The sequence below is a fragment of the Brachionichthys hirsutus genome, unplaced genomic scaffold (assembly GCF_040956055.1).
Source record: "Brachionichthys hirsutus isolate HB-005 unplaced genomic scaffold, CSIRO-AGI_Bhir_v1 contig_584, whole genome shotgun sequence".
Taxonomy (NCBI): Eukaryota; Metazoa; Chordata; class Actinopteri; order Lophiiformes; family Brachionichthyidae; genus Brachionichthys; species Brachionichthys hirsutus.
In genome coordinates, this window is record NW_027180714.1 from 1 (window position 1) to 26,911 (window position 26,911).

Below are 26,911 nucleotides of genomic sequence, written 5' to 3' on the forward strand. Positions count from 1 at the left end.
TGCAGACATGTGTGATGTAGGCCATACCTGAGAGCAGTAGTTAATTCTCTCCAGGATAGCAGAGAAGTTGGGTCGGTGCTCTGGACAATGCTGCCAACACTGTGTCATGATCCGATAGCTACACAGCAAAGAGACAAATCATTATTTGCCTCTCAGCATTATTCCTTGCTGCCCGAGCCAGGCTGAAGTAAATGCCGGACTGTCTACTTCAATGGACCAGCTGTCAGTACTCACACAGGCCCTGGACAGCTCTTGGGAGGATCCATCCTGCCTCCGCTGGTGACAAACTCCAGCACCTCTTGGTTGGTTCTGCAGGGATAAGGCATGTATCCAAGAGAGCAGATCTCCCACAGCAATACTCCGAATGACCTGCAGGGGGGAGAAATAGATCATCAACTGGGCTCACTTCATCATGAGACGCACGTTATTCTCATGCTTGCCTTTTCTGGTGTTCCATCATCTGTTCAGTTTTATTAAATTTATTGTCTCGATGTATTCTGATCAGACTGTTCACACTGCTGCTTTGTTATAAAAACCCTACAATAAAGGCATTTTATTATGTTTAGGATTCATACCATGTATCTGTCTTGCAAGTAAAGATGCCCTCCATGAAAGCCTCTGGAGGCATCCATTTCACTGGCAACATAGCGCGGCCGCCTTTCCTGTAATAGCTGGCCCTGAAGCAAAAACAAAAAAAAGAGAAGAGATTATTATCATCGCTATAGGAGAAAGGACGACAAGGTAAATACCACAAAGCCATGAAGATGCAATAATTTAGAATAGTAGTTTACAATCTAGACCAGTGGAGGAAAATAAGATAACAATCTCTTCTCCTGGTCCCATTCACCACATTAAAAAGATGCTGCCTTTATAGCTTGAGCCAGTAATCCTTTGCTATGCTAGAGGGATGGTTCAGACTCATCACACAGACCTATATATGTCTCGTGCCATGCCAAAGTCACCAATCTTGGCTACTCTGTCCGGTCCAGGGCAGGTAAGAAGGCAGTTTCGTGCCGCAATGTCTCTGGAAAAACACAGAAATACTTATAATTTTAGGTTAGAGTAATACCCTAAAAATAAATCTCACTAGAAGAACAATTTGCAACCAACACAACTCAGACATCACACACACACACACACACACACACACACACACTTGTGGGTCCGAACCTGTGTATGAAGTGATTCTCCTCCAGGTAGCGACAGCCAAGCGCGATGTCTCTGGCCATCTGCAGCAGCTCTCGCATGGAGAGAGAGGAGTTCTGGCCCTGGATAGAGCACAGCACTCTTTAGTGAATACCACGCACACTCACACGCACACAACAGGAGAGAGAAAGGTGCCGTGCAGACATACAGCTCTTGGCCTGTTCTGTCTCAAGAAGCTCTTCATGTCGCCTCCAGTCATCAGCTCCAGCAGGATGAAACGTGGCAGGATGTTCAAACTGACACCAACGCAGCGCACAATGTTGTCGTGGCTGAACTTGCTGTGTGGACAAACAACAAACCGGCAGTTAGCATGTAATAAAAATGACACGGCCCTTTGAACACAAATACATATGCATTATGCAGCAGGTGTTTAAAAGGTTAGCGTTACATATTCTCCGTTGCAGGGGAATACAGTAAATGCAATTTTGGGTTTACTATAAATATCCGACGGTAAAGATGGAGAGGATCTAATCCTGATTGCTTCTGTTTTTATTGTTTTTTTGTGGTATGATGCTAAGTTACCTTACACTTTGTCAAAAATATACAGAGGACATTTGTGAACACAGCCTCAGACAGTATGGTCTTAGACCCAGACATAATCAATTATTGTACATGCTTGTGATTGCAGCCAGTCTGGTAAGTGTGAAATATGCACAGGAAGCGTAGAGCTGCACCTCATAATCAGCGCCTCCATCAAGAAATCCATTTCGTCCTGTTCCGAGCAGATTTCTGGAAGCGTCTGTGCAGCAAAGCAAATAGGAGAAGGTGAGTGTAAGAAATACTTCATTAGACCAAATAATCAGACGAGTGCTCACTGTGCTTTTTTTTCCTCATGACAAAACAAGACATGACAAGGTGCCATCATCTAACATGTAGGAGCAACTGTTCCTCGTGTGGCTCCTAGAGTGCAGACTGACCTTTATGGCCACCTGCATGGGATTATTATCACTGCTCATCCCCAGAAGTTCTCCTTCATAGACTTCACCAAAGGCACCATGGCCAAGAGCCCTGAAAAAAAAAAAAAAAAAGAATTTACTATAAGACAAGTGAAATGAAATCAACCCCACGGATGGCACAAAGGTACATAAGAACTTAAAACTGGCGTCTTGGTATTCTGTCTCAGAGTACCATACCGGAGAAGTGTTATGTTTTTGCGCGGCACTTCCTTCAGTTCATTCAGTGAGGCAGCCTTCCCAGCGAAGCAGTAGTTGGGGTTATAGTCCGTCATGATGGTGGAGGAGTGGATCTTGCTCAGCTTGTACTCTGGAGTCTGCAGACGTCCCCTGACTGCATGCAGGTTGTTCTTCCTGCGGTACCACACTAAATGCAATCACAAGACGGAGATCTGATTTTAGTTAAAAGTCCAAGAAGCTTGTTTGAATTCACAGAGTAACTGAACCCCACTCTTGCCTGGACGCTTCAGAAGTAAATTCATGTCTAACCGCTATTGTAGGAGCGGTAACACAAGGAGGGGTCAAGCCACATCTCACTCGGTTGTGTCAGTTGTTAGTAATTTTGGAAAAAAAAACATTCGTAAATTCAGAAGACAAAGAAGGCTGTCATCTTGAAGAAGGCTCCACCAATTTGGCATTGTTTTGCTACAACATGTGTTACTCAGAGTCAAACTCGACCACCAACAGTTCAGTCAGAGACAGCATGCATTATGCTCAGGCTTAAACCACAGTATTAAACAGAAGTGAAGATTGGACTAAAGTGATCTGATAATCTCATCGCTCTAATTCCACACCTCAGATTGTCTTCTATTTTCAAAATTGCAGGCTTCGGCACTAATTGGCACAAGAAGTCACTTGAGAAAGGTTCCCTGGACTTTGTGCAGCTCTCTTCCAGCAACAAACGGCTTTATGCAACATACACGAGATAGTACTCCACAAAATATACTCTGTGCAAAATTGGTGGAGTTCTCCTTTCTGCACTCAAGTCCATCTCCACGTGAACACAATGTTTTGCTGGATGCAGACGGGATGTCCTCTCCTTGGTTACTGCTCCTAGACTGTCTGTCTGTGCCAGTGAGTTTGGACTCACCCGATGCAGGTTGGTAGTCTGCCAGGGAGGGGGAGTTGCGTGCAGGTAAGACGAGCCGTCGAGCCATCGCCCAGTGCAGATGCTAGGGACTTAGGGGGTTAGGTTGAGGGGTGGGTTGAGGAGGAGAAGGATGGGGGGGGGAGCTGGGGTGCCCAGGGAACAGACTACCCCCCTGCATGGGGGAGAGCTCAGGTGAAGAGACACCGTTAACCTGAATGGTGGCTTGTTGTTTTTTTCAGCTGAAAGCAACATGTATGTAATTGCTAAAATGCAATGTTTTTACTTGATTTATTAACTTAAGAATTCACTCAATTACACACATTACATTTACTGAGTCTCATTTGCATAAAGAAAATGTCTTCCTGTTAATCTTGTGCACAATGTTCAGGCATGTTCATATATTGTAGGAGTACAATGTTATGCAGTTATGAACCATAGCTGTTTGCTTATGGTTATCATTAGGAAAACAAGCCTTCTGCTTTGCAATTAATACCTGTCTGTATACACAGAGAGCATCGGTCATTGCTCAAAGATTGTACATTATTGTCATTTCACATAATGAAAGATGTCAGGATTCCCTTCCCATGTACCTGTATCCATAAAAAACTTTAAAAAGTGCAAAAGGCATTGTTAGCGGTTTAATCCCTTACTGTCCTATAAAACTGCAGAATGTTCTTATATCCATAAACACAGCATTGTGTCTGTAGTTGAAGTTAAAAATGACATTTCATCAGTAAATATTGCATAGCAATACTACTTATTTTACAGTATTTTACTAATATATCATGTCATTTATATGGTATATTAGATTGTGGTTTTCTGTGTATCCCTCAGTTGTATTACTTAAACTGGTATTTCTAGTTGTTTCTATTTGAAGCAGTTTATTTTTCCAAACCCCGTCTGTACTTCTAACAACATGCAATAATGTCAGTAATTATTACAACAGGAGGAAACACCAACGTCAGATTATTTATTTTAACTTGCTTATTTAACTCCTTAATACTTTACATACTTAAACCTGAACAGTTGTCTTTTCCAAGATCTAACCAATAATTTTTTTCTTAAATCTTAATGAGTAGTTTTACTATCTGAACCTCCTAAACAGAGGACTTTTCCCTCAATTCAATTTAGTTCTGACATCTAAACTAAATGTCAACATTTCTGCAACGTCAATCTTGTGATGAGGAAATTCAGAACGCCAGACCCCGATACTCACCAACATAAGTCACATAAGTCTTTTCTATATATACAGTGGCAATCAGCCTTTTGAGTCGCTTTGATTTAAGGCCATTGTTGGAGTAATCTAAAAAAATAATTATGAAATATTAATCTACAATATAATATTATTTCACCCTCTTAAGATTTTACATACATGAAATCAGCTACCTGAAATGAGTGCATCTATTTGTCCATCTGCGCTTATTCCTATTGGCATAATTCCGAGCCAGTTAGGAGTGGCGCACAGGCATTTAGCACTTGTGAAAAGGGTTCCTGTTTTTTTTCTTCCAGAAACATCTGGAAGCATCAGCATCAGTCCATCTGTGCTCACAGCCATTGTAAGGTGTGGGGTACAGACTGAAAGTCTAAGAGTCTCTTACTGAGGATGACGCTGGCAAAGATCAACGCAATGCCACTTGCGATGGCAGAGACCGTTACAGCCACGATCAAAGTCGATGACAGCTGGCTCTGTGGGGTCAGGCTCCGAGGAGCTGTGTGGAGAAGTGGGCATTGTTAAACGCTAAAATTAATTAACAGATAATAGCTATTAGCAAACTAAAAGAAACTACTGGGGACAATTACATACCTGCAGCATGGAGACATGTGACATTATCTGTGGCCAGGACTTCATCATCGTCACAGAGACAAAGGATGAGTTGAGTATCTTCGTCTCGTTTGCAGCTCTGCATTTGACAGTGGTCGCAGTTCAACCGCACCTTGATCTCACACTCACCATGGCTCTCCATGGCTAGAGGGAAGAGCGTACGCACACAAATGAACACATGGATGCACACTAGAAATAATTTGTTATTCAGGAACACTGTTAAGTTTGAAGAGTTGGCTGAACTCTCCGTTTTTGTTATTAAAAACCATGAAAATCATTAGAAATTACTAATCCCAAAGCAAAGGGACATTTTCAGAGTGATCATTCATTCCTGACCTGTGTGTGTGTGTGTGTGTGTGTGCGTGCGTGCAAGCAGTAGTTTTTTCTTCTTTTTCATAATAGCCAGCTGATTCTAATTATTTAGAGCGAGGAACAAAAAAGGCACTTGGTTAATTCACAGCCTCATGTAGCCCATTGGCCTTTGCTCCAACAGACAGACCTTTATTCTCATGTGAAAGATGCTGTTGTTGTTGCAGATGTCAAACACATTCAAAGAGAAATGCAAACAAAGGGATTAACTGATAATTTAATAATTTAATTCTGTTCCATAATTAAGTCATTTTCTTGACTTTAAGTGAAAAATTAAATTTAACATATGACATGGGGCATCCAACTTGGGGCCTTTCTGTGAGGAGTTTGCATGTTCTGAGTGGATTCTCTCCGGCTTCCTCCCACCACCAAAAAGTCACAAAAAGATTAATTTCCTTCAGATGTCACAGCCCACCGCAATGTCTTACACAAACCAACGGGTATCCATGTTGTAGGCTCGTGTTAATTGGAAGAAATTCCTTTTTTGCAGGTTTGGATAAATGATAACCCCTACCATAGCAGATTCATTAAGAAAAAAGCAGAATAAAAATATATCTATAAATATAAAAATAAACAAATTGAAGAAACATCTTATGAGAAGCACACATTTGAAGCCCCCCCAAAAAACAAAATTTAAATGTAAATGAATTCAGTCCACTGGGTTTGATAAGATGTAGAAAGACCAAGCCCGGGCAGACAGATAAGGGTCACCCAGTTTATACTGTAATCAATGGCGTCTGTCTGTTAGAAAAATGTTTCGCAAGGATCTGGATGAAATTGTTGGGAATGTTACCAGGAACAGATGATTACATTTTGGTGATGATTCAGAAGAGATCATGGATTCTGGATCACTTTGAACTCTGGTTCACTTTAACTTTTCATAGTTGGTGTATAAAGATACAATAACAATTTAGAACCTTTTGAGGATGATCCAGATCACCATGTGGACGGTATAAATAAATTAGGAGGGCAATGAGCTGCTCGGCGGAGGTCTGCACTCTCTGAGTGCTTTTCTAGTTTCATTATGATGTGACAAGATTAGTCTGTCTCACCTGCAAGAGGCTGAAGGAAAATATCTCCCATTGGATGAATGAAGGAAACTCCATTCTGACCATCGGCTGTCATCTCATCTGCCTCTGCAGCATTGCCACCTGACACAAAATGGCATTTTTAGAATGCTTGGATGAATTAGACAGTAATATATAACATCAAAATCTATTCTTAGCAATTATGACTGTTTATGTCACACTTTGAGGTTACACCCACTTTATACAGTTTTTATACAGTAAAAAAACATTATAGTTCAGGGCTCGGGGACAGAACACCATTACCTCTGTAACCTCCTCCGCCACCTCCAGCTGTGCAGGCCCCACCTCCACCCCCAAAACCCCCAAAGGTTGACCATTTGAGCTTGGACAAGGCCAGGGGACAAGAGGAACCGCCCTCAGACCCCTCCACCAAAGACTTTCCGGCCCTCAAATGAGGATTGGCACTGTCTTTCCAGCCTCCACCTCCGCCTTGGGGGAAACATAAGAAACCAGCACAAAATTAAATACTGTGTATGATACATACTGCAATTATATTTTATAAGAGAAAAAGGGATGTATTCAGACAACACTCCTGCAATACTTGCAATGTCCCAAAACCTGGGCAACAATCACGTCTATATATCAAAACATCCCTAAAATTAAATTAACATCCCCATTGTAATATGTGTGTATAAAGTACGTTACCAGCAGCACCAGTTTGACCATTGGCACTGGGAGCTAGGGTGCTATTTTCGTACTGTTCCAGTGGTATCTGATCCAGACTGAACTCTGGGTTCTCCATGTAGGCATTTCCTCCTCCCCCAGCAGCAATTAGCAAGGGAACAAGCTCGTCTTTCTCCATCTGGTAAGACCAGCAACAGTAGAAATGAAACTCATGTAACTCATTACTGTATACTGCAAATGTATCGTCACAGCAGAGAATTGAAGAGTGAGACGGCTCAATTGTTTAGGTTTGCTTACTGAAATGAAAGGCCTGATGCCAATCAACATGCAAGCAAACCAATCAAAACACACAATACTTAAATACCGCTGAGGGTATATGTCTCACCTTAAAGATATAGGTGGCTCCTCCTCCTCCTCCTCCTCCCCCAGCCCACTCTGAACGGGCGTCTCCCCCAAGGTTGTTTTCAATTACTGATGACTCACCCAGGCAGATCTTCTGGGTGCGGGGATTTCTCTGCAACATGAAGGGAGAGAGAGATGCAAGATTTAGAACAGAAGTCAGATTCACAAAAGTATAAATTCAGCAGCGTAAAACATTAGAATCCAGGTGAATTGCCTTTCTCCCTTCTCCCTGACAACAGCAGCCAAGGTTCTTAACATTTATCATTGAATCCTTGCAGTCTTCCTCACCCCTGGACATGCATCCTCTCCCTGGTGCCCCACCAAAATGTAAAGCACATCTCCTTCTTTGAGAGGAAATATGGCCGATATGAAGACCCCATGGTTTCGTTTGTTGTGGTTTTTGGCTCCTTTCCCTCCTGCGGCCCCGTATGCAGAGATCCTAAGGAGGTCATTGCACCATAAAAGAACAAAATAGAGAAATGCATTGTTTTCTGCTTTAGGTTCATAGTATATATCACATTATATTATTATCTATATCAAAATATAATAGGACATGAGATCAAAGCATTAGCTAAGGCTAAGCAACCAGATTACCAATAGCCCCAGCTCTGTCTATGTGTCATGCCTCTGAACTTATGTGCACCACTGTGGCTACCTTCTTGCAGAGATGTGCTAAAGTGAGGTCATGTTTGCTTTATACCATGATATAATAAAAAGGAACCTTTAAGGTCTCTGATTCGCTGCTTTGTTGTGGTTGCTGCTGCAGTAATATTTCTGCCATCTGTAATTTTTATAACACATGCACTTACAAAACAAATAGCTGATCAGCGTGATGACTTCCACATTACAGTGATTCCCTCTATCACTTACAGGTATCTGTTAGTAGCAGGTACCCTCCACATCTGGACTCCTTTCAAGGAACCACTCTTTCCCACACTGACACTAACATTTATGTTCCTGTAAGTATTGTTGCACTGGGCCTGAGTTGGGCCGTTGGGTCCACTGGCACCACATGAGTTAAACCACCAGGTCATCAAAGACGCCTCTGGAGAATGGAGACAAAAAAAAATAGGAGATCACTGCCATGAGATTTTAGAGATGTTGAATGAGTTGGTAAATGTAGGTACGATATATTTACAATCTATAACTGGCATGTAAATGCTGCATGCAGTATTGATTATAAATGACACGGTAGCCAATGGTCATCTTGGAAATCTACACACACACACACACAAGTATCCATGGTGACGGCTGAAGTGGTACATTACCTGTGTAAGACGGCTCTGGGAGCGGGCTTAAGAAATCCCCCATGTCTGTCATGGGAAGTAAAGAGTTGAGATCTGAAGAAAGGGAGAGACGTAAGAAAGAGGGAGAGAAGGAAGAAGTGTAACAGTTCATCTGCATATCAATAACATTTTATACAGATAGAAAGGAGAACAAGAAAATATATATTATCATATTGTATTACATTTTTGTTAAGTTAGATGAGGTTATGAACTTGAATAACATTTAATTTTTATTTAGACACCACATCTCTCCAATTTTCTCCCTGGGTTTAAATGTCTCCAGAAACACTTGCACCGATTCTCAGAAAGTTCTAATCTGTTATAGAACGCCTTCAGCACAATGAGATCCATCAAACAACAGCAAACGTTAAGAGATTTTATAGGGAAAACAAAGAATCATTGGGTGTTCAGTTACTCTGATCCTGACTCGAGTCTGATATCAATTACAAAATGTTGCATTGTTCAAGTCCTGCAAAGGAACAAGCAGAAACCACCGCAACCACTTGTTTCTCCCCTGTAAATTATAAACCGACCTTCTCTTAAATCACACAAACAAAAGCAGACTTATTCCTTTAATCAAAAAGAACATCACATTGAACAGTTGTGTATCAAGTGTATTCCCACATTATTCATCGCAGACGAATTCAATACAGCTAACATTCTTTCACAAGATTGAAAACAAAAACATTTTAGCGTGTGCAAGTAGTTAAAAGTATGACGAGTCTCTGTTGTATGTCCGAGCAGTGACGTAGTCTATGTGTACGGGATTTCTATCTCCAGTGAATAGATGATGTGGGTAACTGTGTTAGACATATTTCATTCTGTCATTCGTTCTATTCTCACAGCAAACTGATGTATTGAGTTTGAAATTAAAATATTGAACTCTTGTAGGAGTTGTTTATTGAGATAAACATTGCATTGGATCGACATAATAATTAATACAATAATTTTCCATAATTAAATGATTGTGTTTTTGGGTTCGTACCCCTGGCGTTTTATGTTGGCATTTTAGCTGCAGCTTACCTGTGTTGAAACAAGCTGCTCCAATTGCAATGTCATCGAGAGCGATATCAGCTCTGGAGCCTTGTCCCCACACAGCTGTCACCTTAATGTTAAACCTGCAGGAAAGCACATTTTTATTTCAAGAAATACTTTTGTAAAATCCAATATGAATATTATTACAATATGTCTAACAGCTCGAACAAATAATTATTGTTCTGTGTGTTGGAAAAAAAACTGTCGAGAGGATCCTTTTGTTTAAAGCTCCATTTTCAGTCAAAGTAGGTAGATAATGCTTGACTTCCTCATCGTGACTGTAAGAGTTTATTGGCATGTTTGCACATTTGTTTTGGGATGAAAAGGAAAGACATTTTTAATATGTGTTTTACATACCCATGATAAATGCCAGTCAGCTGTAGGGCAACATCTTCCCAGTCGTCTGCCCACCGACCGTTTCTCTCCCAGATCAATGGTGCAGCGGTGGTCTTCTTCTCTCCTATAGCCATCCGCAAGGAACCATTAAAGTTCCCATATAGGTAGAGAGAAAAACGGATCTGCACACAAATACAAACGAGGAGAAAGTAGAGCATATTTACCAAATGATTTGTTCCCTTTCAAGATGAAAAATAAAAATTCATTCAATTATTGTTGCTCTTTAAATAACAAACCTGGCAGTCAGTAGAAGAGACTGGAGGAGGGAAAAAGGAGCTCTGAATTGATGCCTCTTGAACGGATTTGCTGTCGCTAACCTGAAGAAACAAGAAGTGCCCTGGAGAAAATGTGAAACACCAAGAAGTCAAGAACAAACTGATTCTTGTTGGATTACGTCAAGCTATAAACATTGAACTTGCCGTAAACATTAGGTTTCACCAATGTGAAAAGTACACACACACACACACACACAACCTGGTGTACGCTGCAGAGTGACACCGTGCATGTCTTCTCTTTCCAGAAGCTTATCTCCAGCCATCCTCCTCCAGGCCGAATTCTGATTAGTCACAGACCAACCACATGCGTCTTCTTCAAACGAACAATGTGAGCCAAAAGGAAGAGCAGCTGGAGAAGAGAAAGACAATGGTCACATTTCATTTTCCGTAAACCATCCGTCCAGCTGTTAAAAAGGTAGACCCTTTCCAATCAATTTCTGCCTTAGTATACCATCTACTTCTAGAATGTTGTAATTCAAATTTTTGTTTATTTTTTTCTGAAGGATTTAAACACAAATCTGATAAAGAAAGAAACGTTAAGGGGTGCATCTCTACAATTAAGTGTTGAAAATCTTATATTTCGACATTTTAAAATCATGGTTTGATGCAAATTAATACAATTTATAACAATACATTAGAGGAATTTCCTGGTAACTAAGTAAAAAGTTTCTGCTGAGAACATTCAGGGACTAAATAATAAAAAAGTCTTTATAATATGTACTTCCTGCACTTTGAATATAATGTGTACAGGCCCTTGGCATGAGATAATCTAATACCTCCAGTCAAAGGATTAGCAATTCATCACGGATAAAAACTTAAATACAGCTAATGTAAAACGACTGCAGTTTGCCAGTCACCTTAAATTCAGCTTCAGGACTTCTCAGTGCTCTCCCTTATCTCCACCCACAGTTACTATTCACACTTCACATAATTTAAGATACAGAAACTAACTGCAAAATTATATTTTCAAGTTTTACCAACTGAAATTGAAAGACACAATTTCCCTTGGAAAAAAAACCCCACTCACCACAGATTAAGCCCTCATCTTCTCCCAAAGGACAGTCGGTGTGGAAGTTGCACACTTGGCTGTTGTCGATGCAGCCTTCTGATTTTCCACAGTGGAAATAATCCACACATTCCGCATCCAGTTTGATGATTTGGTGTCCTGTGCGTGCAAACCATATAAAAATTATAAAACACTGTAAGAAAATCACATTCTGTCTATTATCCATCCATCCATCCACTTCTGCTTTTCCATTTTGCAGGTTGCGGGGGTTGCTGGAGCCTATCCCAGCATCGCCAGTGCATTGTGGAACTAAAATGTTTCTATATTAGAAGTTTATTAAACCAAAAATATATATTTTTTATCAGTATTGCCAGTTCTGAAAGTCATCACTAACACCTTGAAAAATATATTTTTGGTTTAATAAATAATAAAAATGTGTGTTTGCATCGACAAACTGGTCCCTAAATGTGTCCTTTATTGCGGGACATAAACATATCTACTTACCTGAATCACAATCTATGAGCTCCAAAGAGTCCAGAGTCACAGTGGCTCCATTTGATACCAGACATGAAGTGTAGAGCAGGGTCACCTGGAAGGGCTCATCCACCTGTCCAATCACGGTCTCCAGAACCTCCCACTCAGCCCTGCATCCACCAATCATCAACACAGACTGGGTTTTAAAAGTCAGCTGCAGTAATTTATGCCTTCTTTCATTTTTTACTAGTTAGCAGTACACAACTGCAAAAACAACAACAACAACAGCAAGATGTAGGCCTCGTTCTGCTTTATCAAACAAATTAAACTGAAATGCTGTGCTGCAAAAATAAATATATTCTGTGCAAATGGTAATGGAGATCCAGGAGGTGGGTGGGGGGGCGGCAAGTGTGTCAGCTGACCTGTGCTCATCACGGTTCCTATGGTTGAGAGCCACAGGATGAATAGGTGAACCTGAGAGAACAGGCTTGATCAGGACAGTGAGGTTACCCAGTCCAGGACTGGACTCATACAGAGCCACCTGCAAGACGCAGGAACCATCGCTTCCTGGGAAAACTGGGCTCGTTAAGTGGTATTCACATCTCTCAGAGTTCTCAGCAGGAGGGGAGGAGCCAAGGAGGAGGAAGTGCCCTAGGGTAATAAGAGAAGATGTTTGACCACTTGCATTAGTTCATGCCTCAAATGCCTTAAATGAGTCAGGAGAAAGGCCTCAACACTGGGATAAATCTCAGAATAGGTAGTGAGCAAAACAAAAAAAAATCAAAGCAAATGTTCAAGGACAGGTCAAGGACAATGACTGACTTTTTTGACCTCTAAATATGTTATAAGCAGAACGCTTGACGAGCATCCTGAAATCCTCCAAGTTCTTTTCTCTCTGTACTCTTACCATCAGAACGTCCGACCGAGTGGTCAGTTAATGGCATCGTCCCAGCCCGTGCGTTATCCGGATGCCGGGGAGACACCACCGACCAGTCGCTTTGGTCGCTGTGATTTGATAAAGTCCAGACGCACGGTGACTCAAAATCACATGAGGAAACTGAAAGAAGAAAAAAAAAAGATAAAAGAGCGTTCCCTTTAATTCGTGTTTCTTGGAGTAGATAATTGAGGATGTGACGATAACGCTAGAGTTAATGTAACACATAAATAAAGTGGATATCATTCCTCGAGCCGTGAACTTGCTACATGAATACTTATGTAGCAACTTATAAATGCTGTAACTTTGTTTTTCGACATATTGACAGTTGTTTTTGACCGTTTACCTCTCGCTGGATGATTTGATGCCTGAGCCACGACCCTGAGTGCATCGACGCTGACACCGTTTAAAAGACCCTGGAGTCATACCTGGAACATGACCTCCACCGCAAACTAATCAATTCCCTGGCTCATTGCCAAAATGTCTGATAAATTCAATTGAAATCCAAAATCAGCTTAACAGCCAAACAGAGAGGCCCTTTATACATTGGGAGTGATTGTGCATCTGTCTGGAGCCTTCAAGACATCATGTGATGCCTGAGCGGAAACTGCTACTGCAGCTTCTATGGCAAACAGCCACACAAATCCCTCTGGGGTTAAAGGACAAACATACGGACAGTGATAATAATGGCATAGATTGACTTGTTTTGTATTCACAATGTGTTTCAGCACATAAATAAGCTTGTAACTCTTACTTTGGGGGTCATCTTCTAATTCCACATGATGAGGAAATAGCTGATCTGCAAAGTTCTTCTCTGGAACTCTGTCAGAGACACTGGCAGAGGCGCTGCTAACTGAGGAGAGAGACCAACAGTGAGAGGGGTTAGCGTCTCGTGGCAATGAGATCAATGCTGCAAGAAAACCAAAGGCTGGCCCTGTCAGATGTGTGATCTTGTGATTTCCAGATAAAAGGAAAAGTTAGTATTGCGGATTAATTGGAATTTTAGAAAGTGTTTCTCTGATTTCCAAGAGCAATCAGGTGGATGTCACTTTACTTTATTTTATTCACTTAGTAAAATAATGCTAAACAGTGTCATCCTTCTGCTAATAATCCATCTGAGAGAAGCTCATCCGGGTGTAAGTCGCATTCAATTATGTGGTCTCAGAAATCAGCTTTATAAGCAGGATAGGTACTTTATGAACTGGATTTCATTTCTCATGTTGCAGACTGAAGGCTTCACTTCGACCTTACCACAGTCTTGTTTTGGGGGACGACTGAGAGGGAGAGCACTTTACATGTGACTTGACATTCAACATATTAACTAGCATGAATAGAACTTGAGAGCGATGAAGCTGTAACTAAGTCATTTGCTATCGTGGCCCCTGGACAGTGGCATTACTGTTCTGTGGGGCCTGGGAGGCAAGGTCCATAGGTCAAGCAGGACCAATTAGATTATGTGAAGGACTTAATAAAAGCTTAATAAAAGGAGTGAGTTAGGATAGTTGTGTAGGCGATGGGGGGGGTACATTTACTTGAATAACGGCCTAGCTATTCATCAGCAATTAGAGAATAAAAGCAGCATTACTAGAAACATTTAACTGCCCACAATGAGGGGGGTTCAAACGAAGAAAAACATTTAAAGACTATCAATAGCATGAAAAACTGTTTTCATGGAAAGTTCCAACAGAGTTCAAACCTTTTCTTTTGGGCACGCACTTGTTCCATTGTCTCCAGATTTTATAAATTAGGGAATGAAAAAAAGAGGCCTCTTATTGAAATTGTAAGGACAAATGTTCCTTTCAATTAATGTAACCAGGACAGCGTTCTGGGCATTTGCGTTTGAACAGTTGCAACATGAAACCAAAAGCAACCAGATCAAACATTAACAGTATATCTTGGTGATCTTGGTTTGGAAAGCACCATGGATCTGATCACTTTAACCACATCTGGGGTTTGTCTAAGATGCATGTGCTCATGTTCTTTCAGCAATGTAAATAAATGACAAGACACAACATCAAATCGCAGCAACATGCATAATTTACATGCAGTCTGTTTGCCATTACTCTACTGTGATTGCATCTCTCAGCACGCATGACGATAATATGAATGAACAGGCTCTTTGTTTTAGTCTTCAACCCCAAACCATATTGTGTGTTTGTTGTGTGCCTCAAGCTGGGACCTGAGTGCTGTTTTTCGTTCGTGCATGAGAGTGTCTGAATGACAATAAACATTTCTTGTTTCTTGTTTCTTGTTTCTTTCTTTAATGTCACCTGTCACCAGCATGGATTGAGAAAAATTGTGGTTTCCCTTTAGGGGATCACATCAAGGCAATCCAGACATTTAACACACAATCCTAGAGATCTCTTTAACTGTCTAAGGATGGATGCTTTTACAACATTTCTTATGGTACAGGTTTTTCAGTTTGACTAAAATGCTGAACAGACAAACAAACTGGCCTAAAAGGCCAAGCAAACTGCACGATTGACACTCAATAAAAGATCATGCCTGACTCCTTTACAAAGGTGCTGCGACTGATCGGCTACAACGTTTGAGGATGATGAGCAGGAGAGGCAAAAAAGAAAAAAGAAATCAGATATTCCAAGTATTTGAGTGTAATGGATCACATGCCTCTGCTGAGTGACAATCTTAACTCTCCAGACAGAAACTTCAAAGCTGAAGAGGAACAAAGAGGAATGATATATTTCAAATATTCTGCAGCTGCTTTAAAGGCGATGGGAAGTAACGCTGCCATATTAACATCCTGCTGCTTTGAGATAAACTAAATGTTATAGAGGATTAATTATAATTTTAAAAACTCAATACATACATATTTTTCAAAAGCACATATTCTGGTTATAGGTTAGTAACTAATCCTTACTTTTTGTTTCTGGTTAGGTATTTGAAGTCACAATAGTCAAAACTTAGTCAATCAACAAACCTGTGATCATTTATTTTTTGTAATATCACAAGAGAAAAAAAAAAGATGCATTATGGCTACAATTTAAATTTTTACATCAATGAAAAGTGTGTCAACTTAAAAATCTGAACCCTTTACACTACAATAACTATTTCGGGGAAAACAATTTCTCAATGAGAACGGAGGAGCCTCCGTGCTATGCTGTAATGAAAACTCCACCTTCACTCAGAGAGCTCTGTCTCTCCAGCTACTTCCATCACCATATAAGGAAACATGCCTTGGGAATAATTGAAAGAATGCTGCCGAGGGATTGAACAACAGACTGAACAGGGATGCTGACGTTAGCGAGCTCATTGTTGTGATTGTTGAACACATTGCACAGATGATTCACCACAAAAAAGCTTGAAATCAATTATGTAAAACAAGGTGAGCGCGGCTCTGGCCAAAACCAGGCTCAGGCCGTCAAAGCTTTTCAACACATTTCTTAAAATCCCCAGAGCCAAACCAAACAAGCAGGGATAGAGGAAGAGGGATGAGCAAATATGGGAAGACATGAATTGAGTACTTTTCACAACTAAATAGTTTAATAGTTGAGTAATATAATTCTATAATACCTTTCAAATGGAGTAAAAGCAGTTTTTCCAGCTTCACTCGAGTGCATGAACAATTTTCTTCTTTGAAGGACTACCAGTGTTAGAAGATATTTAGTGACGTCTTTTTTTTTATTATTAAATTAAATTAGATTTCCGTTACTATAAAGTGAATAAAGAACCCGAATAATGATAGGGTTGGATGGCTGTTGAATTTTACCCAACCCTACATGTACGTTGGTATTAGAGAACAGTCCCTCTCTTGCTGCTGAGCTGGGCTGCATGCAGGATGCAGAAAACCGAGGGAGGGGCGTGACATAATATAGTGAGCTTTGGCAAAGCTCTCCCTGCCACTGGGTTGACTGCAGTAAGAGCCACTTACACTGGCCCAGCCCCTGTAGCTCTGTAAGAGTGGACAAAAAATGAACTTCTGTGTCTCTCTTTTCTAAAAGAAAATGTGGCGTCATAAAAAAAATAAAAAAGGTATTCACTGCTATCTTCTTGGAAAAAATTCTTGCGTGGTGCTTCGGATTGATTGCGCAACAAGAGTATGACATCTGTGCAAGTATGTGATGACATGAGATGAGACAGTACAAAATGAACCTATTGAAAAACAAGCACTGGCACGACGACATGGCTGCTGATTAGAAGCAAGTGATCCACATCTGGCCTCATTATGAATGAATGTGCTGCACCAAGATATTTTAAGAACGTTACAGTGTTCGGCTCTGCTGGATCCAGAAGAGCTCATAATTTCTATAACCACATGACAGGCATGTACTGGCCATAAACACGCACTCCATTCATCTTACATTAAGCCTGTCAGATCTGATAAGTCACAAACCAGTGTCTTTCAGTAAATAATGCAGTTATTACTTCACATGAAAAGTAAGAAGAAGAAAAAGAAAGCCGGATGGGGAAGTTTAGTCTTTTCACGCCCAATTAAATTTCCTCAAGTGGTGGTATCGTTCAAAGTGAATACAAAGAAAAAGAAAAACAACAACAACTTTAGATGTCGCAGCATAGTCAGAGGTAAATAAATGGAATCAAAGTACATAAGATTCAATCAATAGAAGCTGAATACATTGTCTATTATATTATTATATTATGTTATGTGCAGTGAAAAAACATAAACGTCATATTGACACTATACTTTATTGTGTCCCAATAATGAGATTGCCACATTCATTAGTATCTGACTGGATAATTAGCGCCACCTACTGTTTAACCCGATAAACCTAAGCTTAACTGTAGCGCACGAACATGTAGAAATACACACTTTCTTTAAACGGTTTTGGTTGGTTAAAATTGCATTTAAATACAATATATCTTTTACAGGGAAATTCATTCCTTTGGTCTTTTAAACAAAAAACAAAACCATTTGAATGGAGCTTAAACTTCTAGCCTGTTAAAGCCTGCTCCAGCTGAAGGAGTTCTCTACTTACTCATCAAAATGACGATACACGGATAGATGTTATATCGCTTTACATGGTCCATGGCGATGGAGTCCTCATGAATTTTTTTATTTTTTTTAATCCTCACAACCAAAAGTGTGAGTCGTGAAATCGTTAAATGGCACGCGCGCTACTGAATAGTTGCTCCTTGAAGTTGCGCAGCAGTCTGACTGACACCAGTGATGCTGATGCTGCTGCAGCTGCGGCTCCCTGTGATGTCAGCAGCCGCTCTAGTCTCTCTCCAGCCCCTCTCCCTCTCTCTCTCTCTCTCTCTCTCGCTCTCTCGCTCTCTCTCATCTTAATCACCACTCGCACATGCTGGAGGTCTGCAAAACATTTGGCAAATTGTTAACAGAAATGAATTTCTCCTTCATTTCACCAAATTGCAATTGTCTAACGAGCACATATGTCAATATCAGTTAGCCTGCATTTAGCACAATATCCAAGTGAATAAATCTTGTTGATCTCTAAACTGACTTCTCAGCCTAATCTTTCCAAAACATGTCAACATGATTTAATGCACAATACATGGTCTGTTCAATTGTCAAAATGTATCAACAACATATTGTAAAACCATGAAGACCAAACATGAACCTCTTGGAACATTGGATAAATTGAATGACTGCCCCATCATGCAAACGCATTTTGCATCTCAAGCATTTGCCCTTTCGTGTGGTGGAAGAAGATATGCAAGGTGCCACCAGCTCAAGGGGTTCAATAAAACTTTGAAAATGTATTACTAGTGGGCAAAAATAAATTTCTAAATCTCATTTATATAAAGATTAAACCTAAATGAAGAAGTACCTTAAGCCAAGGGGTTAATGTGTGCAAAATGGTGTGAGTGTAATGTAGCACAGGGAGAGGAAGCGTGAAACCCACAATGACTTCTAAATTGTTTCCAGATCTTAACTTTTATTATGATGTCTTGTGGGCCTGTAATGGAGGCGAAAATGAGCGTAATGAGACTTCTGGGACTAAACTCTTGTTGTGCAAATTTAGGAGGGCATTCGTTTCAGTAGAGTGTGTTTTAATTGCTAATCTAACATACAACTATCTGGACCCATCAGTCTTCTGTACATGTGCTTTACGGTCTTTCATTAAGGTGACTGAGGTTTTTTTTATTATTATTCCTTTGAACCAACTGGTAGGGGAGTGATGTTTCTGCTCCTTTGGCTCAACCAAAAACTGATTGCAAAGGAAAGTAAGTTTTGTTCCAGCCCTGAGCCAACAGAGGAGGTACAGAAAGAATAGCGCTGAATCTGTCCGTATTTACAGCAAGTTGGCGAGGCAGCAGGATAGGACTGGGGAAAGATGTTTTGATGACATACTATGTGTGTCACCCAGTAATTTAAATTATCTTATAGACATTAACGGCTAAACTTAAGATAAACTACCGCAAATTAACAGGGATAACACAAGAGGAGTGGAATGTAACACTTTTTTCCTCTCTCTTCCTTTTCATCCTCTTAACAAGGAATGGCTGGGATGACATCATTTGTTATTCATACTAATTTCTGGGTAACCCGAGATCACAAATAAAACTGTCACTCTAGTTGACTTCAGCGACTTTTTGTTTATAGCGAGAATGAGTAACAGCACAGGACGCACAAACCTATGGAAACCTTTCAGGCAGTGCATTAGGAGAATGCCGAACGGGGACCGGCGTTACGTGTCTTCATAGTCCTATTTGCAGATCATTCAGTATAATGATTGCATGTTTATTATGATGTGTGTCCTACACCAGTTGCCGTAGTTCCTACTGCGCATGCTCGAGTTCCGGGTTCGGATTGACGGTCTTGCTGTAAAGCCACGCACGAGAGTAAGAGTCAATAAAGACGTACTAAATCAGTTTCGGTTCTCCTCGCACAAACTTTCACACTATTGACCTGGTAGCCTTGCAAGATTTTGTATGTGTTTTGTATTTATTCAAAAACAGCCACATGTAGCAGAGATGAACTTGTGATTCTAGGGTGTGAACATGAGTGCAAATGTGTGCTTGTCTTTCTCTGCGTCAGTGCATTTATGGCCTCCTCCGGCATTCTCTGTCATCCATTAGTGCTCATTATGCTCATTATGTGGCCCCTCTTGTTGTCTGCTCAGCTTATTATTTATCCACACGCACTCAATGTAGGCATGCTAGTTAACACGCACCCTTGCAGGTTGTCCATGCACCAAATGTAAGTAAAGGCTGAGCTGAAGTTGCCAGTATTAAGGCACCGGTCTGTCGTCTGTGTCATTCACCACATTCCCCTGACCGTCGTTTGACTATGTATGCCATTTCTCAGGATGGTCTCAAATCTAATCATATAATTCAATTAGAGGAGCCTCATTACTTTGTGTGGCCCACAGAAATGAAGCATTGTCTCAGGTCTCACTACATTACATTTTGGTCTACAAGTGGACTCTGGTTTGTTGGCAGCACGCAGGACAACAGAGAATGAGTTGGAGGCAGAAGTAGAGAAATCAAACTCATATATCTCCATCTTGTTAGAGGAGACTGATCAGTCTAACAGCTGGACTATAATCCCTTCATTAAAACACTGAATTTTGGTATATTATTTCTATCTATTTTTGCAATATAGATTAAGTGAGACTAAATCTTTTTTTTATCTTTACAAAAGCTTTGCATGTGGTTTCAAACTGGACTAGTCTGAACAACAACGATGTTTTCCTTGTTATCTCATTTTGTACTGTTTGAGCAAAATATCTGTTTTAAACCTAAACAGAACATTTGTGTAGGGGGGGGGGGGGTAAAACACATCGTTGTTTGATGTTTTGTGTGCAACAGACTTTACTTATTGGGGGTAAAATTACTATAAACCATGATGAAGACAAATTTCCCTACGGGGACCGATAGAAATCTATTTATCTACAAACGTTTTGAAAAGTTGTAATACTTGTTCCAAATGTCTCCTGTCAGCAAAATGTATACTTTTGCTAACAAAGGTTCCATCAGTTCCCTATATGTAATCCACATTTGCACATTATCCTGAATATTGTATTGGCATTCTTTATCAAAATGAATAAACTCCCTGTCATGACCAACTGCTTACACCATAGGCTTTAGTTCATCCTTTCTTGGACGTATAGTCTTGTTAGTTTATGTTTAATAGACGGAAATGGTGGGAGGTGTTCCGGCCATGTCCCGCCGAGAGGCCTCGGGGAACACCTGGGTCCTAGGACATACCAGAAACAGTATGTTTCACAGCTGGCCTGGGAATGCCTCGGTATCCATGTCAAAATAAAACTGTCTGCAACATGAATAGATAAAGCAAGGTTCAATTTGTCTTTTCGTTTGTGCAAACTACTCTTTTAGATATAACTAATTATGTTATACTGCATGTAAAGGATTAGTCAAGATGCACAGACAACTCAACTGAACACACACTGGTCACCAAAATCAGATTAAACTGTAAAATTAGGCAGTGATGAAAGAATATGATTCATAATTTTTTGTTGCAACACACAGACTAAAAAAGACCAACAAAGCGCAAACATTTAACATAGAATACAATGATTATTCTAACAAATGTTAATCAGACCTAATTCTGTTTTTTTCAGAAGCACATTTTCCTGTACTATTTTATGCCATAAAAGTCTAAGAAATAGTGCATTTTTGCTTCAATAGAGAATACACCAGACACTGAGCAGATTGTAAAAGGTTATATCGTAGCACGAGGACGTTTCTTACCAAGTCGTGATGTTGGCCCTTTTACAAGGGCTTTTATTGCACCATGCTATTCTGTGATATGGATATTTCCAAACATTTGCATCAATGACCTCACACAGACACACACACATCCCTGAGGCATGGTTGGGTCATTAACTTGGTTGAATAAATCCTAAAGTGTGATCATTTAGCACATTTAGCACAGTGTGCGTGTTAGTATGTGCAACACAACACACCGGTTGTGTTTAAGAGAAAATGTTTAACACAGTTTCAAAGTGATTTCCTGAGTATTGATTGCTTTAATGGGTTTATAAGTAGGTCTGAATCATTCAATCAGACCTCTAGAATCACAGCATCACTGCTCTTATTGTTGGGTAAAGGCTGTAATTTTTATGTTTTCAGATATGCCAGATATCTTTACACACTCCTGATTGGAGTAATTGTCCATTCCAAAGATGATGATGAATAGTTTAAACTGCCCTACAGAAATTAATTTATCTTTACAGCCTTTAAAACATTGTTTGCATAGAAAAATATCCTCTCATGACTTTTCTACTGTCTTTTGTCTGCTTATTTTTGACAAAAAGTCTTTTATCTGTTTAAAACAGAAGACAAACATTTCCATTCAACTGAATGGGGAAAGCTTGTTTTGACTGGTATCTATCCTTCAGCCCATTGCAACATCGCTTATTGAAAGCAGCGAGCGCTTTCCACATGGTTTCCTGTATTATCTTGCCTTGTTTGCAGGCAACATTGATAGATGTCGCAGGAACATTTGGATTAAACGCAGACAGCTTCAGCCTCTGTGATGCTGTGGTTTAGCTGTATGAATTTCAAGTGCATCCCATGCATAAATGATGTCGTGAGAACACAAACCTTAGTTAAGGCAGCTCAGTTTCCACTTTGAAGCTCACTTCTTATTAAATTTGAGGTTGTACTTTAAACTGTTTGTTTTCTAAACAAAATTGTAATGGAGCTCACATCCACTGGAGCCCTGTAATGGTAGGAGTGGCAGGTGTAGCTCCTTGTAATGGAAATGTATGGGCTCTACACCATGTATTCATTCATTCAGTACACCCTAGAAGAGGCGCCAGTTCATCGCCGGCCCACACATAGACAAACACTCACACTCATACCTACGGACAATTTAGTGTAACCAATTCACCCGAGTTGCATGTTTTTGGTGGCGGGGGGAGCCGGAGAACCGGAGAGAACCCACGCAGACACGGGGAGAACATGTAAACTGCTCCACCTACTGCACCACCGTGCTGCCCTACACCATATATTGGTTTCTAATGTTTTAGCAATTTAACAGAAAAACAAATCCACCTTCATCAGGCTTTGCAGCTAAACACTTTATTATTGGGCTGCGAAACAGAACAAGGATATGTAAGAGAAGAAATGTCATTATAACCAAACTGCTTTTTTTCTCTCTCTCTCATTTGTGATTATACTCCATGTGTGTATTTGATTGTTTTGCAGAAATATTGCTTGTTTAAGATCAGTTTGTGAACATCACAAAAACAAAAGCTCCTTTTTTGAACTGTTTTTGTTCTTCTTAAACCAACGACAATAATTTAATTTTTGCATTACATAACCTCAAACTTATAGCCAGATTGCTCTGGAGGAAAAAGTATTTATTCTTCTTCCCTGCATGCATACCTACTCACACAGACACATCTGCACACGTCACAGACAGAGGCAGTAGAGATTTTCCCAGAAGGCTTCAAGCCAGAAATCTAATCTCTTTAAAAAATACGGTTCTCTTCTTTTGATGGAGCCTTCTAAAGAGTGTTCCGGTTAACCCTTCATGCCAGGACACACAGCCCCTTCAGCTTCAAACATCTCAGCCCGACTTAAGAAGCACGGCCCTCATTAGCAGGGAGTTAAATATTTCATACTCCCCAAACTACAGAGAAGCAACAAGATAGAGTTGAAAAGGATAAAGAAGAGATAAAAGCAAAAAAAAAGAAGACCTGACACAAAGACCATTGATTCAAGATCGCTGTCTGGCTTCTTGATTTTAAACGTAATGGCTCAGAGAGCCACATTTTTGAATTGTGTAACGCATGCAACAGTAGCTCCTCCACATTAACGGATGCAGTCGCTGGTGATCTGCACACGTCTAAATTAATTATAAAGCTTTAGATGCAATTAATAAATCCAGTTAATTTGCGTAATTTGCAAAAACACACACACAAATGCACATGTATGAATACAGCTGCGTGCCCTCTGAGCTTTTTATGAATGCAAACTGGAATCGCATAGCCCTTCCAAAAACAGCAGCTGCTTTTTCAAAGTCAGATTTGCATTTCAAGCCTTTCTGCCTCTAAGTCTGTGTGTCTCTTCTCATTTTTCAGTCTGTCGTGAGAGGGGCTGTAGCCTGAAGGCAAAATGTTATTGATACATCGTGAGAGCACAATGTCCCTCCTATAATATAATCCGTTTCAGTGAATTGCAAGGGCGCCTAATGGCATTAGGACCTGGTGACACTGATTTAGTTCGCTTCAGTCCCTGCATGTCACAGACTTCAAAATGGCGTGACGAGCCAAGAGATTGGCAGCATCCCTCTCTGGCGAGTCCATTCATTCACTCATTTTCTCAACCGCCATATCCGGAGCCGGGTCGCGGGTCGGTAGTGCTGAAGTCTATCCCAGCCGTCTACAGGCGATACGCAGAGTACACCCTTGACAAGCCGCCAGTTCATCCCAGGGCATGAGTCCAGTCCAACTCTGCCAAATAGTTCAAAGAGGCTTCAACATCTTTATTTAATTTAAGAATGTCATTGAGTTGAGATCCATTTTTTTTCTTTTTTTAAATAAGACAAAAATGTATTTGTCTAAAAACAATTTTGTCTACCAAAGTTTTGATTCATTTTCAGAAGCTTTCTTTATTCTCGTTAGATGCTTTGATCGTTACAAGAAGTAAACAAGACCAAAAGTGGACAACATGCTAGCAGGGCTCTGAGGCTGGAATGAGGCTGAATCTTAACTGTAACACGCTAATGTTAGCATCATATAATTCTGATATGGTTACATTAAGCAGACAAAATACATAGTAAACTTCTCAATTCATAAAAATTGTTTTATATACCAATAATTGTTTATTATCACTAAACAAAAAATAAACAACATGGAACTGCTGTCTAACTTGTGTCTGATTAACACAAGATTATACTGATTATTGAGTTCAAATCGTGTTACTTTGTTGGCTAATTTTAACGGGACTAAAAAATAGTTATAGCAACACAGCTGTAGCCCATATACAATAATCAGCCACTGAAAGCAATGATATATGAAGTACTCCGATCGTCTTGTTAACGCCCATCGGAGGGATGGACATGTCAGCTGGCAACTGTCCTTGAATTTGATGAGCAGGAAGCTGGAATTATAAACATCCAAGGGCAAAATTTATAATGGTTACATAAGCATCTCCAAAAGTGTTGTTGTCTGCAGTGGTTTCTACAAAACAAAGGGAGTCTGAGGAAAAAGCGGTGAGCAGGGACGTGAGCAGCCAAAGGCCTGTTATTGCACAAGAGGAAAGGAAGTCAGCCCACCGTGGTGGCACTGTTGAACAAATTGCAGAAAAGGTAGATGCTGGTCCTGACGGAGAGGACAGCATAACATCCCAGTTGTGTTGTGTATATGGGGCTGTGTAGTCCGGCCGCGTCCTGTCTGTGACAACCATGTGAGCATCAGAACCGGACCACGGAGCACGGGAGGATTAGTGCGGTCTGACGATCATGTGGACGGTTGGGTGACTATGTGTGTTGTTTTTCTGACTTTCACATGGTTAGTTTGACACCAACCACCTACTGTGACAAAACCTGGCTGCAGGCCAAGGACACCTGATTGCAGTGGTTCTTAATAAAAACAAGTTCAGTCTGTCGGCCTGGCCTCTGAATTTCCCAGATCATATCTGTAATGTTGTTCCTGCATAATTCTAGCACAGTCAGACAGAGCAGCCGCAGCTGTGCTATATGAATCAGCAACAAATGCCTAATAAAGAGAAATCATCTTTCTCTGAGCTAAAAAAAAAAAGAAGGGTTTGTTTTTATTTTTAAATAATAACACAATAACTGTATAACTGTCTGTTTTAATGATTCTTTGGATACAAATCTATTAAACACTATAATTTATCTTCACATAAATCCTCTTGAAGTTAAACACAAATAGGACACAGAGGTAATGATAATACTGAGCTCAAGGGCGTCATAATTTATTCAAAATTGTTGTACATCTTTATGGCACTAGTGCTTAACTGGTTCCCAACTGAGCCACTGCCTAATACATAATACATGAGGGTATTATTGCACTTATGCAGCTGATCCGTTACGACAACAGTGATTGTTCATAATTAGCAGATTATTTTTTCAATCAAAAACATATTGCTGACAATTTGGTGCTTGTTATCACAAATAACACATTTGTGCCACATTCTCCAACGTGGGAAACCATTTCAACACTCCCAGTCAGAGAACAGATGAGTAAACACAAGCGTGTAAATCTGATCGTGCCTTTAATTTCATGCTGAATTTCTTACTTTCTTACTCAATTCATCACAGGATAACAGCAGATTAAAGCGATCAATGATCCTCTATGTGCTGAGAGAAAATTTCTTTTTTTTTGGGCAGGGGGGGGGGGGCAGTTTGTTGTTAAAATCCACATCACATGATAAGTGATTATATTTTCCAATTTAATTTATCATTACATGGAAATTACACTTGTAAAGGATGTAAGAAATAGGTGCCCCAGTTTAAATCATTACAGTTGTGGACTTGAGTCTCATGATTTGGATTCACAATTTTAGACATGCCTTTATGAAAGGTCTTTTTTTTTTTTTTAAAGCACTTGGGAATCGGCACAAATAACCCTTGATTTCACTTATTTTAAACGCACTTTACATTTGAAAGCAAATATCAAAGTGCACAATAGTATAAAAATAAATAGCATAAAAACAAGAGATAAAATCAACAAATAAAACATAGAAAATGAACAAGCAAAGGATGTGCACTGTGAATTATATGTTATTTTCAATTTTGGTTTGATTTTTTTTTGTGCGCAACGTAGATTTTTGCTGCGCGAATACCGTATTAGCTGTGCGTAATTACTCAGGCGCGCAGTTTAGACGGAACATTGTGTGTGACCCCTGTTTGGAAACAATTTCGCAATTGATGGCTCAGCCAATTGTCAGGCAAAGTGAAATAGCTGATGGATACTCAACCACAGGACCAACAACAAATCCAGATATATTTCAACAGCCAATGTTTCAAACAAGATCGGTATAGTTCAAAGCCCTGGGACAAGAAAACACCAAGAAA

The 26,911-nt window shown here is 40.1% G+C and overlaps 1 protein-coding gene across 1 annotated transcript; it reads right to left on the minus strand.

Annotated features, from left to right (window-relative positions):
• Window positions 1-27: 27 nt before the first annotated feature.
• On the minus strand, window positions 28-17,964 carry LOC137916532 (tyrosine-protein kinase receptor-like; the record flags this gene model as incomplete). Its single annotated transcript, XM_068759522.1, has 28 exons — window positions 17,913-17,964; window positions 13,715-13,813; window positions 12,934-13,083; window positions 12,449-12,677; window positions 12,057-12,196; window positions 11,574-11,711; window positions 10,746-10,895; window positions 10,508-10,608; window positions 10,233-10,393; window positions 9,864-9,958; window positions 8,823-8,894; window positions 8,425-8,599; window positions 7,843-7,993; window positions 7,538-7,666; window positions 7,174-7,330; window positions 6,772-6,957; window positions 6,493-6,591; window positions 5,054-5,215; window positions 4,848-4,958; window positions 2,340-2,526; window positions 2,124-2,214; window positions 1,881-1,945; window positions 1,355-1,484; window positions 1,171-1,268; window positions 932-1,024; window positions 576-677; window positions 235-369; window positions 28-118 (listed from the first exon to the last, which is right to left on the minus strand). Coding segments are annotated over exons 1-28 (3,549 nt in total), but the record flags the coding sequence as incomplete, so codon positions are not given.
• Window positions 17,965-26,911: the final 8,947 nt, after the last annotated feature.